Source organism: Anomaloglossus baeobatrachus, chromosome 3 (genome assembly GCF_048569485.1).
Source record: "Anomaloglossus baeobatrachus isolate aAnoBae1 chromosome 3, aAnoBae1.hap1, whole genome shotgun sequence".
NCBI lineage: Eukaryota > Metazoa > Chordata > Amphibia > Anura > Aromobatidae > Anomaloglossus > Anomaloglossus baeobatrachus.
Window position 1 is genome coordinate 465,498,665 of NC_134355.1, and position 20,606 is coordinate 465,519,270.

The 20,606-nt window shown below is 42.3% G+C and overlaps 1 protein-coding gene across 5 annotated transcripts in view; it reads left to right on the forward strand.

Moving 5' to 3' along the window:
• MCF2L2 (MCF.2 cell line derived transforming sequence-like 2) overlaps window positions 1-20,606 on the forward strand; it is a 644,468-nt gene that overhangs the window by 240,562 nt on the left and 383,300 nt on the right. For all 5 annotated transcript variants that reach the window (XM_075340561.1, XM_075340557.1, XM_075340558.1 and 2 more), the window contains exons 6-8: window positions 7,031-7,147; window positions 9,499-9,648; window positions 18,615-18,739. In XM_075340561.1, the coding sequence (XP_075196676.1) occupies window positions 7,031-7,147; window positions 9,499-9,648; window positions 18,615-18,739 (392 nt within the window). The remainder of the gene's footprint in view (window positions 1-7,030; window positions 7,148-9,498; window positions 9,649-18,614; window positions 18,740-20,606) is intronic.

Sequence of the window (20,606 nt, forward strand, 5' to 3'; positions counted from 1 at the left end):
TAAAATAACAAAACTTGCGTCACTGTCCAAATATTTCTGGCCCTGACTGTACATGTGCTTCAATGGTAGTGTTAAGGTGAACTCTTAACCAGAGATCACTAGTTGCCTACTGCCTGGTCTAATTGGTGTGGGTCGAGTGCATGCTTGAAAAATGAGATCAGACACAGTCGGATATTCATCTTTCCTCGACAGAAGTCAGCCCATGCTCTGCTTTATTACAACTGAGCTTGCTCTGATATAACCTTGCAAAGGGGCATGTCCGGATGTGTTCATTGGTCAGTGGGTCAAACAATGTATTAGTCCATGAGCTGATTGGTAGGCATCATTGTAGGCGGGTCTATGACATCATTGGATGGATCCATGGTGATGGGAGGGACGTCATCTGGTGGATCCATGCTGGATGGTCTGGTCTGTAATGTCATCTGATCTTTGGTTTGGTCTTCTCTTATATGGTATCTTCTTACACCTGGACATTCCTTGCATTCCAGGCAAGGTGTGGAGAAACAGGCAATGACAGCCACCTTTATATCTGTGTCATGTGTATGATCTGAAACCTGAATTATGTAAGGCAAATCGACATATTTCCCACAATGCCTTGTCAAGAGGTTAATTAAGTATTTCATCTTATGTCTCTCCTCAACAGTCCCCCCTAAATACTTTATTAACCTTCTGACCCTACCGTGGTCCTCTAACACATCAGCTCTAATGCTTTAACTGCAACCTTTTTTCGTTTTGTTATCCACTATACAAGCAATGCTAAGCCTTTGCCTCCGCTGGTACAGACTGCTAATCAGAGAGTTGATCACATCCCGCACACACAGTTCACAGAGGCACAGGTAACGAACCAGTCCTTAGAACAGACTATTTAATACCGAAGATTTTGAGATTAATCGATAAGAAAGAGTAAGGCAATTGTAAGAATAAGCTTCTTACTGTTATGCTCAGCTTTTAGCGTTACTGTTTCTGAAAAACTGAATCTCAGTCAATATCCGAGTGCTGTCCGCGTCTTCGAGACTTTTCTACCCGAATACACCTGATTGTATCACAACACTAATGGATCTCTTCTTGTCTCGGGTCTATAATCTACCACCAGGAGGCCTTTAACAAGATTTCCCTTACACATGGATCCGATTACCTTCAGTAACACAGAGTAGCACTTTTACGGCTTCAAATACCAACAAATAAAACAATACCAGTTACCTATAAGTGTATGTTATCCTTAAGTCACTTAAACCCTTAAAATAATTGATTGGTTCAGGTCAGATAATGTTTTTCCCACCATTATTTGTGTAATGTTCCTGTACCCATTGTTCCCTTATGGTTATTTCCCATGTATCATCCCCAATCTAGAAATTCTCCATAAAGTTCTATGTGAGATAATCCAGCACTATGTGTGTTGTGACCCTCATTCTGCCGGTACGATGGACTCTTTACAGCCGCTGTTGTGTGGGTTTTCCCTCAAGCTTCATGGAAGTTGCTGTGGTTGGGATAAGCTGGATCGGTCCACCTGATTCTGACTCAGGGATTATTCTGACTTCTCTTTTTAGGATCGCCCGGTCTCCTGGCTGGAGACCACGTGCTCCTGACACTGATTTAGGATCTGGGATTGGAGGATACACATGTCTAACACACTATATAGGCAGTTGTATACGACTCATACATCACTGGTCAGGACATCACACTGTATCTGCAGTATCTGTGAGAAATATAATCACGTTCTAGGTAGTAAACCAAAAATACCTTATATAAAGATCTAATTATTAAAGGAAAACGAACATTTGTTACATGATTTGCAGCGTTCACCATTATCTTGTGGATCGTTACATGTTTATGTTATAATCATTAAAATTCCAAACAACATACACCCATGTGACTATAGACACAATTAGATATTCCAATAAAGGAGGGGGCAGGGATTGGGGCAATAGCCCTAAACTCTGTATTTACATAGCTGTTTGGTAGCTTAAATCAATATGATACAGCAAAATTGAAGGACCAAACCCTAAAATAAATTAAATATCTCACATGTATAACATGTACCCACTGTATAAATATAACAATAATAAGGCCAGGTAAAGTCATGAGGAGATCTCGTCCAATCACAGACCCTCCGCTGTACAATTCACACTCAGGCTAATAAAATAAACGCATATTTATCAGACACTTAGCATGAAAGAAGCCCAACGCGTTTCTCCCCTCTTCGCAGTGGCAGATGGGTTCATCAGGTTCATCGCCAGGTACTGTAAGATCTTTATAATGACCTGTGCTATAGAATATGTACTTTTACCGCTTTTTAGGAACTCCATCTTTACATACCACCAGCACCATGAGTTTTTCAGCAGTAATGTTTTCCACACTGGATATGTTTCAGAGCAGGCCTGAAAAGAAATTCACACAACACGCACAAAACGCATATAAACCTACTCATGGTAGATGTATATGACTAATCTGCAATCACCGGAGCAGTAGAGCGGATGAAGGGGTGTTTCTACGAGGTCTTTACAGTTTTTCTACCTTAATAAGCACACGTCTTACAAGACTGGAGGTGTCTCGCCACCTGGGTACTGAGCAGTGGTGCCGCCCATATCTTGTCCATCCCAACACCTTTGTCACGTGTTACCTGGGCCATTATTGAGTAGAACGCTCACGGCAGAGAAAGCTTACCGCCCTTTATCCACAGACCTTGCTCAGTCACTGGCTCCCTGCGTCTCACACTCCGTTCCTTGCTGAATCGCTTGTTCCTGTAAGGATTTAAGAACACAAGGAGTCACCAATGTCACGGACGACGTGACAGGAGCCACCGAGATACTGGTCTGCATTGGACTCTCAACTCTAGGCCCATTCACTGCTTCTTTGTTGTGCACCTGTGCGAGCATCTCCTCCGGCTGCTGCCTATATCCACATTTTGACTATCTTACCCCCCTCCGCTCTACGAACCACAGTGATCGCAAATCTTCATCTCATTCTCCTATTCCGATGAGAGAGGAGTGGTTTGATTTTTAATACCTCATGTTGCGTAACCTCAGCATATCCAGTGCAGAATCAACCAGCATCTTGGTATCTGGATCCATCTACGGAAAAATTCAAAATCTGCATTAGCAATGGGCTCATCTGAGACATGTTCATAACCTGACAATTCTTGTTATATCAGAGCAATCATGAGATATATGTCTGTCTGCTGTATCCTCCTTACAGATAAAAATATAAAGACAACTTAATAGAAAAACCCAATCGATGAACAAATTAAAACCTTAAATAATATGTGTGTCTTTCCACATCATCTTTCCCCCCCTTTTTGAATCTATTATCCAAAACATAATTAGATTCAAAAAAAGTGTGTGGCCCCGGAGCTCTATATTTAGGCATAAAAGTCACATTGTATAGATTGTACCTAATCAGGAATACCAGAAATATTGTTTTTATCTGTAACTTAATAATGGAAAACCCTTTCAATGGCTTTTATAACCTTTGCTTGGACCACAGAAAACTGCACTGCAATCATTCTTTCTATAAAAAGAAAGCAGATTATTCAATACATTAAATATAAAACACAGAATTCCATAAATCATCCGCATTCCTTAAATCAAATTATTGTAATTATTAATAAATGATTATTATCATGATTATTATTATTATTAATAACTATAATAATAACGTGACACAACCTCTGGATATTGGATGTAGGGGCGTTCATATTTGAAACATTGAGGACATTATTGAGGACATTATCAGCATCTCTGTGATACTGTCCTATAACCTGAAGGGATAAAAGAATCTAGAACAAATAAACTGGCCATGTGGGAAAACAAAATGTTGATTTGCCATAGAAAAATTATCTAACAGACTTCTATGCTTGAAAAGCTATCAATGAATGTAAACATGTCCACAGTTGACTTTTATTTCTTTGGGATAAAATTAGTAAAATAAAACTATTGTCAATGACCTTTTTCCAATATAATTTGCAATGAATTCCCCTTTTTTTTTTCTTTTGGGCTGCTCTCACAATAGATTCCAAGGGGAGACAAAAAAACCCTGTTCTACAAGTTTTTAAGACTGCTCCTCCCCCCCAAAACCAGAAGGAAAGAGGCTTTGTAGGTATTGTAGCATCATGTGGGGGAAGGTAAACTTTTTTTTTTCTTTCAACTATTTCCCCCTGTATTCTATAGTCTGGATTTTATACATACACACCATTGCACATCCCCCACTCACTTCCTGTCTTTGTCTCAGTCATGCCTCAGCCATGTGCTTCATCCACCATTTTAAAATCTGTAGGAACATGTGGCAGAGAAAAGGGAAAACTGACCTCACATCTGCTCAAACGCTTTCTCCCCATTTTCTATAGTCTGTACTTATACATATATATATTTATACACACACACATATGTCCTAGATCTAAGTCTAATTATAGATTAAAACACTTATTTTTCGGTCTAAGTATATAGTACTCCATCCAATCCATTGCTCAAACATTTACAGAGCACATGGTCTTCTTCACACAAACCCCTGACTCACTTTGCTTTCTTTGTCTCAATCATGCTGTAGCCATGTGCTTCATCCACCATTTTAAAATCTTACCTAAAATGTCTGCCTCCATGACTAGCACATGGTTTATCACAGGATTGCGGCCTAGAGTCCCCACATCCCAACAAAGTCCACTTTCATCCGGATCTTTCCGGCACAACTAGACACCGCTTCATCAATTTTTCCATCTTTCTCTCAAGATGAACAACACCAAACAAGCAATCTTTCTCTATGCATACCAGATAAAAACAGACAAACAAAAAGACGGTGGAGATGACAAATAACTGAAACACTAAAGAAAACCTGCAGTTTGCAGCACACACTTCCAAATCCTTCCTTATACTGCCACGTGGTCCCTGTCTGATTTCTGCGTTCCGTAATATACAAAAAAAATACCTAGTATCACCACTGACTACAAGGTGTCTATACCGGCCGATTCGCCTCTCTTGGAGGACTTATAACTAGCCTCTATAACTCAGACTTCCGTTAACCTGCCTCTCTTGGAGGACATGTTAACTAGCCTCTATAACACAGACTTCCGTTAACCTGCCTCTCTTGGAGGACATGTTAACTAGCCTCTACAACACAGACTTCGAGTTAACCTGCCTCTCTTGGAGGACATGTTAACTAGCCTCTATAACACAGACTTCCGTTAACAAATTTGAGAGCTCGTGAAAAACACGTGCCTAACCTGACCAATTAAAACTTGCGCTTTATCTCTAGGCCTCTCGCCGAGTCATTCACTCTAGGCCTCGAGCCACAATTCTATTTAAATCTCCACCAGAACTGCAAAACATATGACAGGCAACAACCAAAAACCGTACTACATGGAGTGTCCTCCACGTTTCCAAACACCGCTCAAAAACTCACTTGCTATCCTAACTACCAGTCAATCTCCCCTCTAGACAAATACAGAAGAGACAGCAGGCAACTGAATATGTGACGGTTCTTCCGCAATCAAATATGGCCAATAGCCGTGAGACCCGTCTGCCCGTCAACAGATACCCCAACAAACCGGACACAGTCAGGCAATCAGTGCCACACACCCCACCGAGACCACGGGAAGACTACAGATTATGAAAAATCAGCAGACTTACCATACTCTCGTTAGGAAGTGATCAGTTTCCTGGGGTGTCCAGCACATCATGCCATTCCAGTTGCCGGTTCATCAGGATTTCAGGTGTCTCCGTCTATTGGCCCCACGTTGGGCGCCAATAATGTTAAGGTGAACTCTTAACCAGAGATCACTAGTTGCCTACTGCCTGGTCTAATTGGTGTGGGTCGAGTGCATGCTTGAAAAATGAGATCAGACACAGTCGGATATTCATCTTTCCTCGACAGAAGTCAGCCCATGCTCTGCTTTATTACAACTGAGCTTGCTCTGATATAACCTTGCAAAGGGGCATGTCCGGATGTGTTCATTGGTCAGTGGGTCAAACAATGTATTAGTCCATGAGCTGATTGGTAGGCATCATTGTAGGCGGGTCTATGACATCATTGGATGGATCCATGGTGATGGGAGGGACGTCATCTGGTGGATCCATGCTGGATGGTCTGGTCTGTAATGTCATCTGATCTTTGGTTTGGTCTTCTCTTATATGGTATCTTCTTACACCTGGACATTCCTTGCATTCCAGGCAAGGTGTGGAGAAACAGGCAATGACAGCCACCTTTATATCTGTGTCATGTGTATGATCTGAAACCTGAATTATGTAAGGCAAATCGACATATTTCCCACAATGCCTTGTCAAGAGGTTAATTAAGTATTTCATCTTATGGCTCTCCTCAACAGTAGAATGGCGTGGCAGCACCCTCTGTGAACTTTTTGGTCTCTCTTTTCTTTTTTGTTGTGTCCCCCCGCTTTGATACCTCTCTAGCAGGCTATCACTGTGGCACTCTGGCAGGTTGATGCAATCTCGCAGGCTTCGATCTTTCAATTTGTCTGCAGTACTGCTCTTTTTCTGGCTGGTAACTCCAGCCTCTATCCAGTGGCATCTGCACTGGGAATTGGTTGCATCCAAGCCTGGTCCTGAAGCAGCAAAGTATTAATCTGCAGAAATAACATGTTTCTAAGGGTAAAGCCCTGTGCCAGACACTATTTCTGGCCTGGGGTGCACACTGCACACAGAATAACGTCAGAAATCTTCATAGGGTCTATACTATTTTTTTCTTAATAGTGTGGCAAGCTTCAGCCGCACCTGAGTACACTCTTCATCTCTGACTCTGTTTCCATCCATCTTGCCACTGTAAACAGCCCAACATGTCACTTGACATAATTTTCATCATAGATTGTTTAACCTTATATTGTTCCACTGCCGTGACCTGTATAGGAATGCAAGGAACACACATGATTAAGGGAATATAGCACTTAGTTCATAGTCACCACCAAATTAAAATGATAACATTTTTTGTGTTCAGGATTTTTGTACATCTGTCTTTTGTATGTATTGATACAGTACTGTAGAATAATAATATGTAATAATGTTTTTCCTTGTTCAAAAAATTATAGATTATTATGCTAAATTCTGTTTCGGATCTTCATGGATACGTTGACAAAAGTCAGTTAACCAATGAACTGGGTGGCACCTTGGAATACAGCCATGGTCAATGGATCCAGCATAGAACTGTAAGTACTAATCATCCAGTGAGTGTTGGCTGGCTATGATTTTTTTTCAAGATGTAATTTATCGGCTATACTAATACATTACATGTAGAAGATTTTAAGTGCTTATGTCGTGGGCGGAGGGGCCGCGCTCGCTACGCTCGGGTCTGGGGCTGCTGCTGCTCGGTGGCTCAAGCGGTGGGCCGGACCCGGAGACTCGAGCAGCGCTCCTCGCCCACGAGTGAAAAGGGGGTGGTTTGTTTGGGGAGATAGTTTGTGACGCCACCCACGGGTCGTGGTGATAATGGGCACCAGTGCTGCCGATGACGGGGATCCCGGGAGCGATGGCAGGGAGCAGCTAGGATGTTGGTTCCCCCTCCATGGTAGGGGTTGGTGATCCCGGGGCCCAGATGGTGATTCGGGGAGGCAGGAAGGCCGGCTGCAGTGTCTTTGCTCTCCCCGGACAGGTTGATGGTGGCTGTCTTTCCCTGCACCATTGTGTATGTATTGACTCCGATGGTTGCCCACTGGTAGTCCGCTCCCCGGCGTGTGTGTACCAAAGGAGCACGTTTTGCCCGCAGGCGCTGGCCCTTGGATCTCTAGCCTATGGCGGTGGCTTTTTATCCTCACGGTGTGGACAGTTGCCTTCTGTCGGGTCTTGGGTGTGAGGGAACCCCTGGGGTCCTGGTCACTGTCTGATTTGACCGTTGTCGGCAGCTCCCAGCCTGGTCGAGGTCTGATGGCCCTGCCTTTGTGCTTGGTACAGATCTGCTCCCCGGCTCGGTACCGGCGGGCCACCGCCCGTCCCCGGTCCTACGGTTCTGCTGACTTGTACCACCTCCTGCAGACGGCCACCACCGTCTGCCGACCTTGCTGACAGTGCCTGGGCTCCTACCCAGACACTAACAGTTTCTGTCCTCTCCCTTTCAACTCCAAAACTCAACTCCCCCCACTACTGAACTGAACTCAACTAACTGCTTTTCCCGCCTCCAGGCCTGTGAACTCCTCGGTGGGTGGGGCCAACCACCTGGCTCCGCCCCACCTGGTGTGGATATCAAGCCTGGAGGGTGGCAACATGGATTTTGTTTGACTGTTGTTGCCTAACCAGGGGAGGGGGTGTGTGAGGTGTTGTGTTTGTGACTGGCTAGTCCAGGGCGTCACACTTACATACCATACATTATTTTTATTTTTTTTTGCATTTGCCTTCAAAGTTGTCAAAGCTATCTCACATAAAGGGATAATAGTCAAATCAACAATATCAGGTCCAAAACTAATGAACAGAGATTTTAGTGTGCCTAAACATTTAAAATCTACAAGCACAGCACTTTTATAGAAACTCTTGAGCTTTTGGGGGTTTAAAGGGAATCTGTCGCCATCATGTTATACAGCTGGAATGACTGAGTAGACTGATATATAATTTTTGGGAAAAAAACAGTATTAACTGTGTGCAGCGGGCAGTCTGATCAGTGGTTGACAGCTACGGTATGCAAGCTTATACAAAGAAAGCTGTCAATATCTGATAAGACCGCTCATCGTACTATGCCAGCCACTTGGTAGTTTTAATCTGTCAAAGGCTATGTTCACACAGGGCTTTTTTGGTGCGTTTGTTTCCTACCCAAAACCTGATCTTGTGGCAGGCAATCTCCTTTGAGTCATCTGCGTTTTTGGTGCCTTTTTGGTGCGTTTTTCATGCGTTTTTGATGTGTTTTGTAGTGCCGTTTTTGCTGCGGATTTGCTGCTTTTACTTTACAAAATGGGTTGTATCAATGAAAAAACGCACAAATCTGCAGCAAAGAATTGACATGCTCATTCTTTAAAAACCTGACCAAAACCGCTGGTATTTGACAAAACAGTCAGGAAAATGATGTGTTTGTGTGTGTGTGTGCATGAGATTTCAGAAATCTCACAGACTTTGCTGGGAATGTAAAAAGCAGCTTTTTATTAGCATGGATTTGCATAAAACCATGGCAAATCCGCACCTAAAAAACGCAGCAAAAATGCACCAAAAAAGCCCTGTGTGAACATAGCCTTTCTGTTCATTACCTGTTATTGAGTGTAATCTGCATCTTGCAACAGAGAGGTTGGGACGGATTACAAGAAGTGTGGACAGTTCTTAGCTTCTTTGCTTCTGCTCTGCTATCTTTATATACTATATATATCTGCTGTATTTATATACTAAGTATATAGTATATAAATACATATAATCTGCGGTATTTATATACTATATGTATATGTATTTATATACTATACACTATCCGCTGTATTTATATACTATATGTATAGGTATTTATATACTATCTGCTGTATTTATATACTAGAATAAACTCTGGGTTCTAGGTAAACTGACATACTCTGATATATATTCCCTGATATAGGCCATTGAGAGCTTTGCTCAAGTTGTGAAAACTACAGCCCAGAATTTGCAGACATTTGGAACCAGTCTGGCTGAAACCGAACTCCCCAATGATGTCATTTGCACGGAGGAGCTACTCTTGTCACATACGGAGCATCAGACCAAGCTGAAAGTAGGTGCCACTTGTACTTTTCCTTGTAATACACATCATTATATTACTAAAAGATATTCTAGCACTTAATAACCTCTTAAAGTAGACCTGTCAGACTATGTAGTAGTGGCATGGTACGGGAACAGGAGCATATTCATATGACCACAAAAAGCACAAACATATATTGTGCCATTTGCTAATGCGGTGAAGGATTCTATGTTTATGATGCAAGTTCTCTTCCTGCCAACCTTGCCCCAAATACCAGTGAGTGACAGCTGGCTAGGGTGCATGTAAAACCACTTACATTCTGCTTATACGGTAGTAGTTTGGCACTTGGCCTACATCTGATGCCCACATAATTTTTGCTTTTTTTTTCCCCTTCATTTCTTCTTCAAAGCTCCAAACTTGTGGTGGTGGTGTGGGGGGTTCCTGTTCCATCTGCTCGGCAGAACTTTTCTGGTTTTGTAACTTTCTACCTAACTTTCTAGCTAGCACTTTCTTCGTGTCACAAACAGTTGTGGCAAAAAGTTTTGAGATTGAAAAGAATTTTGACTAAAGCGGGCTTTACACACTGCGATATCGGTCCCGATATCGCTAGTGTGGGTACCCGCCCCCATCTGTTGCGTGACACTGGCAAATCGCTGCCCGTGGCGCACAACATCGCCCAGACACGTCACACATACCTGCCCGGCGACATCGCTGTGACCAGCGAACCGCCTCCTTTCTAAGGGGTGGTCCGTGCGGCATCACTGCAACGTCACTGAGCGGCCGCCCAATAGAAGCGGAGGGGCGGAGGTGAGCGGGACGTAACATTCCGCCCACCTCCTTCCTTCCGCATTGCGGCCGGGAGGCAGGTAAGGAGAGCTTCCTCGTTCCTGCGGCGTCACACGGAGCGATGTGTGCTGCCGCAGGAATGAGGAACAACCTCGTTACTGCTGCAGTAACGATTTTTGAGAATGGACCCCCATGTCACCGATGAGCGATTTTGCACGTTTTTGCAACGATGCAAAATCGCTGGACCCCGTCACCAAATCCGTGACCCCAACGAGTTCGCATTAGCGATGTCGTAGCGTGTAAAGCCCCCTTTACACAAAGTTTGCTGCTTCATTGTTTTTATATTATTTAGTAGATTCAAAGGCTCAATATTTAAATGGCCTTCCCTTATTTTTCAAGACTTTTGCAATTTGCCCTGGCTGCTAAATATCAGCTTCTAGGCCAAATCATAACTAACGTAACCCATTCCTATCTAATCAGTGTTTGGAGTTTATCACAATGTATGTGTTTTTGTTTGGTCACTCATTTTTTCAGAATTGACGGTTCATAGTGGGATACAGAGCTGGGGAGTTTCTTGGCCATGGACCCAAAATGTAAATGTTTAGTTCACCAAGTCACTTTTGCCTTGTGACATTATTCTCCATCATGAATGAAAAAAAAATTGTTCATCACCAGCATCACCAAATTGCTCCTGTATCGTTGGGAGAAGTTGCTCTTGGAAGATGATTAAATACCATTCTTTATTCATCATGGCATTGTTCTTAGGCAAAATTGTGAGTGAAAAGCATCCCCACACATAAATGGTCTTGGGATGCTTTACTGTTGGCTGTGAGTGCTCAACCTTTCTTTTCTGGACAGTCATTCATCCAGATGTCTCAAACAATCGAAAGGGGGCTTCATTAGAAAAAAATAACTTTACATTAAGTAGTGGGACTGGACTAGGGTAAAGTTAATTTCTCCAATGAAGCCCCCATCTGACTGTTTGGACATCCGGAGCAATGATTATCAAGTGAAGAAAAGGTGAGCACTCCCATGAGTACTGTGTCATGTGAACAGTAAAGCATCTTAAGACCATTCATGAGTGGAGTTGCTTCTCATCCATGAAATGGGCTCACTAACAATTTTGCCTAACAAAACTGTTACAAATAAAGAATGGTATCTAAACATCCTCCAAGAGCAACTTCTCCCAGTGATCCAGAATTTGGTGTTTAACAATCCTTTTTGCAGCAGGATGGAGCACCACATCCCAAGGCAACAGTGATAACTGTGTGGTTTGGTGGACAAAACATTGAAATTTTGTCTCTTCTCAGATTTCAACCTCATTGAGACCTGCTGGTCAAATTTTCAAGACGTGGGTGGACAAACAATAATACAGAAATTGTGTTAAACTTCAAGAACTGAAAGGGTAAAGGCTGCTTTACACGTGTCGATTAATCGTGTGTTCGCATGAGCGATCGCACCCTACCCCATCATTTGTGCGGCACGGGCAATTTCCTGCCCGTGTCGCACAAAGTCGTAACCACCGTCACACGTATTTACCTTCCAAACAACCTCGCTGTGGGCGGCAAACATCCTCTTCCTGAAGGGGGAAGGATGTTTGGCGTCACAGCGACGTCACACAGCGGCTGGCCAATAGAAGCGGAGGGGCGATGATGAGCGGGACGTAAATATCCCGCCCACCTCCTTCCTTCCACATTGCCGGCGGGACGCAGGTAAGCTGTGTTCATCGTTCCTGGGGTGTCACACGGAGCGATGTGTGCTGCCTCGGGAACAATAAACAACCGGACGTTCTTTTTTTAAAAAATGAGCGATGTGTCAACGAGCAGCGATAAGGTGAGTCTTTTTGCTCGTTTACACTCCCTCGTAGCTGTCACATGCTACAATATGTCAAACGATGCCAGATGTGCGTCACTAACGACGTGACCCCGACGACATATCGTTTGATATATTGTAGCATGTAAAGCCCGCTTTAGAATAGGCTGCCATCAGTCAAGATTTATCCTAGAAGCTGAAATCCAACATTCAAGGGTGAACTGCAGAAGTCTTGAAAAGTCTTGAAAAATAAGGGTCAACATGATAAATTTTGCATAAACTTAATGTAGTTCACTAAATATAGAAACATCTGGCTATAAGATCTAAAAATGCTGATCCAGCCAACTTTGTGAAAACCGAAAATTAATATCAGTCTCAAAGCTTTTGGCCACGGCTATAGTCGCATTACCCATCCTATGTAAGGGTATGTGCGCACGTTGCTTTTTACCTGCTTTTTACCTGCTTTTTTGCTGCTTTTTCTTCTGCGCTGTTTAATGCCAAAATGGATGTGTTCTTCTATTCAAGCAAAGTCTATGGGAATTTGGGTTTCTTGTTCACACTATGTTGTTCAAAATGCTGCCTTTTTGTGGCAGAACTTTGGTCAAAAACTCAGCTTTGCAGTGCAAAACCCAAATGGCAAAAACAATTGACATGTTGCTTCTTTGAAAAGCTGAGTTTTTGACCAAAGTTCTGCCTCAAAAAGGCAGCATTTTGAACAACATAGTGTGAACAAGAAACCCAAATTCCCATAGACTTTGCTTGAATAGAAGAACACATCCATTTTGGCATTAAACAGCGCAGAAGAAAAAGCAGCAAAAAAGCAGGTAAAAAGCAGGTAAAAAGCAACGTGCGCACATACCCTTATTCCTATGCTAGGCCACATATGCTGAGAATGAATGCGTAGACAACCACTCTGTATGGCTAGCTATGCTTTTAACCACTGCACTTCTATATTTCAGACATAGATTCATTAGCACAATGGGAATCAATCATTTTAAAATATCCTATAGTGTTGTCTGTACAGCTCCTATGCAGACCTATGAATTTCCAGAGGTACCGTCCCAAACAAACTCTGTTTTTGGCCTGCTTTTGCTAATGCACTAGGTCTGATTTATTAAACTACCTGCACCAGAAATCCTGCATAAGGCCCTGTACGCACTAGAAAATGGAATTTTCTTCAGAAAATTCCGGACCCTCTGAAAGCATTCCGCACCCGCGGCAAAAAAACGCAAAAAACACACCTACAATCCGCATGCAGTTTTGCCGCATTTTGTTGTAGCTTGTGTGCGGAATTGCTGTGATTTTGCCGCGTTTTTTCCGCAGGTTGGTCCCTGCGGTTTTTTACCATTATCTATGGCAAAAACCACAGGTACCTGCGGAAAATAAGTGACATGCACATAAATTTCGCTGCGGAAATTCCGTAGCAAAACTCGCAGGGACAAAAAAAACGCAGTGTGCGCACAGCATTTTTTTATGTCCATAGGTTTTGCTGGAGAAGGACTGCAGAAATGTTAAAACATTTTCTGCAGCATACCTTCAGCGAAATTCGTGGAAATTCCGCGGTAAAATCCACAGCGTGCACACAGGGCCTAAAGGGGTTTTCCACTTTTAGAAAAGTGAAACCTAAATGATCAGATCGTAACAAAAATAAACAATTGTAACTAATCCTCTCTCGGTCCAGTGCCAGATCCCAGATGTTGTTCCAGTGCTTCTGTTCTAGTTGTAGTTGTGAAGTCATGACGACAGCAAGCATCACCGCTGCAGCCAGTCACTAAGCTCAGCAGCTTATCTTGATGGCACAAGCTTCCAAGCTCAGTGACTGCAGTGGTGATGCATGCTTCAGCCATGATGTTACTGCTGTAATCAAAATACAGGCATCCGCTGGACCAAAGGAGGGTGAATACTATCTCATTTTATTTTGTTACTATTGTCTGATTGGTAGGGGTCCACGTTTTTGAAAAGTAGAAAAGCTCTTTAAATTTGTGTCTAAAAACAATCGTGCTTGTTTTGCACTAAATGTAAGTGATTTTAAGAAATTTGGGTTTGTTTGTTTTTACACACTTGACAAAGAGGCATTACCTTTCTAAAAGTGCTTGATTTAATTCGTGTTACCTGAATTGTGATCTTGTGCACCAAAATTGACCAAAATTTGGGATACAGTTTGGTGTAACTTTTGTAGACCAAAGTAAGAAGCCCACTATCAAATCATGTAACCATAGACTAGACAGTCTAGAGATGCCCCAAAGTCACCAAACAGCATAAGACACTGATAAGTGTGACACATTTTAAGACTGTCTAGTCTAGGTTTGCAGTTTGCGGAACTTAGGATTAGTAAATCGGCCAGGGACGGACACTGACAGCTTGGGACCCCTGTGCAAGAAATTGTGCCTGGGCCCCTCCTTTCTTTTATAGCGACAAAGCTGCAGTTATATATGTATATACATTACATAGTGCCCTCTTTTGTTATGTGCAGCACCATCCCTTACATATTGGATTCTCTTGTTATTTTTGCTATTTATAGCACTTAGTCTTTATTTCATAGCATTCTCTCTTGTTAGATATAAAATGACCTGACTGCTGATGGAACATGGTGAGGCTTATTTTCTAACAGAGAAGCTGATGGACGGGTCTTCTACTCAGATATTGCTTCATCAGCAGTCATTTTATATCTAACAAGAGAAGATTTATAATAAAGAGAAGACACTGTGAATAACAAAAATAATGAGAATATGCTATATAAGAGATAGTGCTATGCATAACAAGAGAGGACACTATATAATAAGGGACAGCACCATACATAACTAGAGAGGATGCTAATAAGGGACAGTCTTTTACAGTCAGGGCCAGAAATATTTGGACAGTGACACAAGTTTTGCTATTTTAGCTGTTTACAAAAACATGTTCAGAAATACAATTATATATATAATATGAGCTGAAAGTGCACACTCCCAGCTGCAATATGAGAGTTTTCACATCCAAATCGGAGAAAGGGTTTAGGAATCATAGCTCTGTAATGCATAGCCTCCTCTTTTTCAAGGGACCAAAAGTAATTGGACAAGGGACTCTAAGGGCTGCAATTAACTCTGAAGGCGTCTCCCTCGTTAACCTGTAATCAATGAAGTAGTTAAAAGGTCTGGGGTTGATTACAGGTGTGTGGTTTTGCATTTGGAAGCTGTTGCTGTGACCAGACAACATGCGGTCTAAGGAACTCTCAATTGAGGTGAAGCAGAACATCCTGAGGCTGAAAAAAAAGAAAAAAATCCATCAGAGAGATAGCAGACATGCTTGGAGTAGCAAAATCAACAGTCGGGTACATTCTGAGAAAAAAGGAATTGACTGGTGAGCTTGGGAACTCAAAAAGGCCTGGGTGTCCACGGATGACAACAGTGGTGGATGATCGCCGCATGCTTACTTTGGTGAAGAAGAACCCGTTCACAACATCAACTGAAGTCCAGAACACTCTCAGTGAAGTAGGTGTATCTGTCTCTAAGTCAACAGTAAAGAGAAGACTCCATAAAAGTAAATACAAAGGGTTCACATCTAGATGCAAACCATTCATCAATTCCAAAAATAAACAGGCCAGAGTTAAATTTGCTGAAAAACACCTCATGAAGCCAGCTCAGTTCTGGAAAAGTATTCTATGGACAGATGAGACAAAGATCAACCTGTACCAGAATGATGGGAAGAAAAAAGTTTGGAGAAGAAAGGGAACGGCACATGATCCAAGGCACACCACATCCTCTGTAAAACATGGTGGAGGCAACGTGATGGCATGGGCATGCATGGCTTTTAATGGCACTGGGTCACTTGTGTTTATTGATGACATAACAGCAGACAAGAGTAGCCGGATGAATTCTGAAGTGTACCGGGATATACTTTCAGCCCAGATTCAGCCAAATGCCGCAAAGTTGATCGGACGGCGCTTCATAGTACAGATGGACAATGACCCCAAGCATACAGCCAAAGCTACCCAGGAGTTCATGAGTGCAAAAAAGTGGAACATTCTGCAATGGCCAAGTCAATCACCAGATCTTAACCCAATTGAGCATGCATTTCACTTGCTCAAATCCAGACTTAAGACGGAAAGACCCACAAACAAGCAAGACCTGAAGGCTGCGGCTGTAAAGACCTGGCAAAGCATTAAGAAGGAGGAAACCCAGCGTTTGGTGATGTCCATGGGTTCCAGACTTAAGGCAGTGATTGCCTCCAAAGGATTCGCAACAAAATATTGAAAATAAAAATATTTTGTTTGGGTTTGGTTTATTTGTCCAATTACTTTTGACCTCCTAAAATGTGGAGTGTTTGTAAAGAAATGTGTACAATTCCTACAATTTCTATCAGATATTTTTGTTCAAACCTTCAAATTAAACGTTACAATCTGCACTTGAATTCTGTTGTAGAGGTTTCATTTCAAATCCAATGTGGTGGCATGCAGAGCCCAACTCGGGAAAATTGTGTCACTGTCCAAATATTTCTGGACCTAACTGTACATAATAAAAGGAGAATGTAATTAAGGACAGCGCTTTACATAGTGAGTAAGTTAGATACTAATGGACGGTGCTATGCATAATAAGTTAACACCTTAGTCATGTGTCCTTCCCCCCACAATTTATCTGTATAACTGTGGAAAAAAGCGCACATAGGGTTGTACCCGATATGGGATTAACGTAGGTGTTAGGACAGGCACTCACCTGCTGTAATTGTGACAGGCACAACTCCTTGAAAGCATGAAAAAAATGAGAATGGTGGTCAGCAGCAGCCCCGATTCAGACAGCAAATTCAAAAGCGGGTTAAAAGAAAAACAGGTTAAATGCTGCGCTAAAAAACACAGATCAAGTGTATATGATGAATTCCTTTTTCTTTATTTTCACAGGTCAACGCATTTCAAAAACATATCCGTCTTCTTTTTCAGGAAAAAATCAAAGGAACGGCAAGGTGCCGTTCCTTTGATTTTGTCCTGAAGAAGAAGACGGATATGTCTTTGAAACGCGTTGACCTGTGAAAATAAAGAAAAAGGAATTTATCATATACACTGGATCTGTGGTTTTTAGCGCAGTATTTAACCCGTTTTTCTTTTAACCTGCTTTTGAATTTGCCCCACAATTTATCATAAGTCCCTGATAGCTTCATAATAAATTGTGGGGTGGGAGGGACAAGACACAACCAGGGCCATATAATTTTGTGGGGTCCGGTCCCCCTATGCATTCCAGCAGCATTAACATCTGTATATCAAAATTCACTACCTAATCAGCACTGTATAATATTATTCACTGAAATCAATTTCCCCCTGCGTTCATCATAAGGCCCTGAAGTTCCTCTTCCATCCTATTCTGATCCCAATTCCCCCCCTTCTTATTGTCTCCTCCTCAGGCTATTAGTCACCCCTCTCCTCTCCTTACCGAGCTGCTTCTCCTGCCGGGCACTTTGCAAATGACACAGGCGCGTGTACGGCGTGCTGACATCATCAAGGAGCGCGTGCCTGTGCCACAGCTAGAGTGTCGGGCATGGAGCAAAGCACGGATTTCTGCGTTCTGCTTTGCGGATCTGCAGGATTGCTCCCTGCCCAGCACACACATGGGATGAGGGCAATCTGGCTAGGGGACCCTGGAGCCTCAAGCTCCGGACAACAGGTTAGATTGCCCTCATTATTAACCGGCCAGCAAGGGCCCCCTGAACCTCTGGGCCCTGATGCCGCTGCATCAGCCCCACTGTCTTCATTGCAAATATCCCAGTTCTCAGCCTGAAGTTCTGTTTAGACATTGGAGAAAAAAGAGCAGAACGGATTTGATCAAAATCAGACGACTATCAACAAGTCAGAGATATAAAGGAATAAGAATGAATGAAAGGATTAATAAAAATAAAAAACGTCCAGTGCATTACAGTCTGCCATCCCATGGTTTAACTTGGGATATAGCAATCAGGAAGCCTGATGGAGCATGTGCCACCTGGCCTTGGCTAGGGTATGTCCATATGGGGCTAGTAAGCAAAATCTGGGCCCCATTGAAGGAAGACCTACACCCTAGACTTGTGTGTGAAATGAAGAGGTTGGGTGTTGTAAGAACAATGGTGAAGGTACATAGCGGGAACTTGTGATTTTGACTACGTCATAGCTAATAAGATGGTAGCGCCAGCAACGACTCGGGTAATGTCCTATGTAATTAGCAAGATGAGAATTATTACAGTGATCATATATTATCTTATTTTTATGGGGTTTATTATTCAAAGTAAATAAAATAAAAACAAGGGAAGTACAAAGTTTAATATCAGAGCTATCAGCCGCCTCATTTTTACTCCCAGGCTGAGTTAACCATTTTTTCCCAAGTCAAATCCATAGAAAATATACTGTATAGACAAAAGCTACATAAGTAACTCCTTATAACAGCTTGATATTTATTTTCCAGGATGATTTAAAGCTCGCCGTACAACAAGGTGGGACCCTGCTCTCCTGCATAAAGGAGCCAGTGTCCAAAGACCCAAACTGCAAACTGACTCCGGATGAGCTGGAGAACATGGCCACTGTTGAAAGGTCTGTACAGAGCGCGCAGGTCTCATTGAATCAGTCCCATTCAGTTTAATACTAAAATGGTAAATCTCTGAGTGAGATCCAGCAAGACGGTAACAGATACAGATTTGTAGGACTGATTACTCATACATTACCCAAGTAGCTGTAAATTTATTCACTGTCCTGTGAGTATGTCCTCAGTACACATACAAGTCAGTCACTATTAAAGCCATCAATAATTCATTGCACATTATTTTGCTAAAGTATTAGGAACAGCAAGAAAGTAACTCATTTATTCCTATCTTTTTTCTATGGAATCTGTAATTTATAGAGATCACAAAAGGGGTATTGTACTTTTACGGACACTAATCTGTATCTATGTCTTCGGAAAAGTAGAAGTGTTATGATATCTTCTGTATTTACTCATTTCACCCCTCAACGCACTATTCTGTTGCTTTTGTTAAAATAATTGAATTAAAGGGAATCTGTCAGCAGGTTTTTGCTATGGAGGGCAGCATAAGGTAGAGGCTGAGACACTAATTCCTTTGTTGTCACTTATTAGACTGTGTGCTGCTGTCTCCATACAATGAGTGTTTTATCATCATAAGATTATCACTTCCGGACTAGGTGCTCACTAAAAACTTATGCCCCGTCACACACAGAGATAAATCTTTGGCAGATCTGTGGTTGCAGTGAAATCATGGACATATTGTTCCATTTGTACACAGCCACAAACCTGGCACTGATTGTCCACAATTTCACTGCAACCACAGATCTGCCGCAGATTTATCTCTGTGTGTGGCAGGGCCTTTAGTCCAGCCATGCACCCAGCTCACTGTTTATAGACAATGCACACAGAGAGCTATGGTGTGGGCGGGTTTACTCTCTGCGCTCTGCTACATTCTGCATCCAAAATCTTTGATTGTGCCATAACTGCTACACTCAGTAAACCAAGTGAAACATTGCTGGAATCAGGGTCTCTTTCTCTACATTATGCTGCTCTCAGATGAGGGAGCAAAAACCTGGTGACCGATTCTCTTTAAAGGGAGGGATTTGGAATTTTGAAGGAGCCCAGTATAAGGGTTTATTCAGACATCTGTTTTTTATATACATGTTCTGACTTTTTCATGGAGAGATCATATGCCCATTACAATCTATGGAGCATTTCACATGTCCGTGTTAGTTATTTTGCATGCTGTGTGTTTGCTAAAACCCCCCACAGAGATATGTCCGTCTTTGATCCAAGTTGTGGAACAACAAGTCTCTGGGTCTGTGAAGATCATAGACAGCAGATGTATGCCATCTGTGTGTAACCCTTATGCAGTCCATTTTTAACATTGCAGGAGGACAGTATGGAAGCATATGGGATTTCAAAGGCGACAATATGTTATTCTTATTTATATCTATACTGCAGATATTGAGATTTTTTTCAATCTGTCACCTTAATGTGCTGCCCTATGTAAACACAGCATAGTAAAGCTACAAATCCATATGGTACTGTAAGGAAAGGTGTTATACTGCCTAAATCACTAAAGCATCAGTGTAGTCGGAGCATTGATTGACAGGCTGTCAGGTGGAGGGGGGGGTGCTTTCCTAAAGTAAATGGTCCCAATTGATTAAGACTGCGGTTCAATAGGCTAGTCTCAATGAAGAATTTCCTGGGGTAACATTCTCTATTACCAGGATGGAGCATATGCTCTTGATGCAGGGAATACTAACATTACACCTTGTTTTGGCCATGGTTTGTCAATAAAGGGCTAGTAAATTCATTCTTTACCCCACTGAATTTTTTTCAATTCTGTACTCATACATTTTTTGGCTGTCATTGGCCACGCCCCTTTTCTAAACTCCGCCCACTTTTAAAAAAGTGTTGAAAAACAAAAACCTGCGT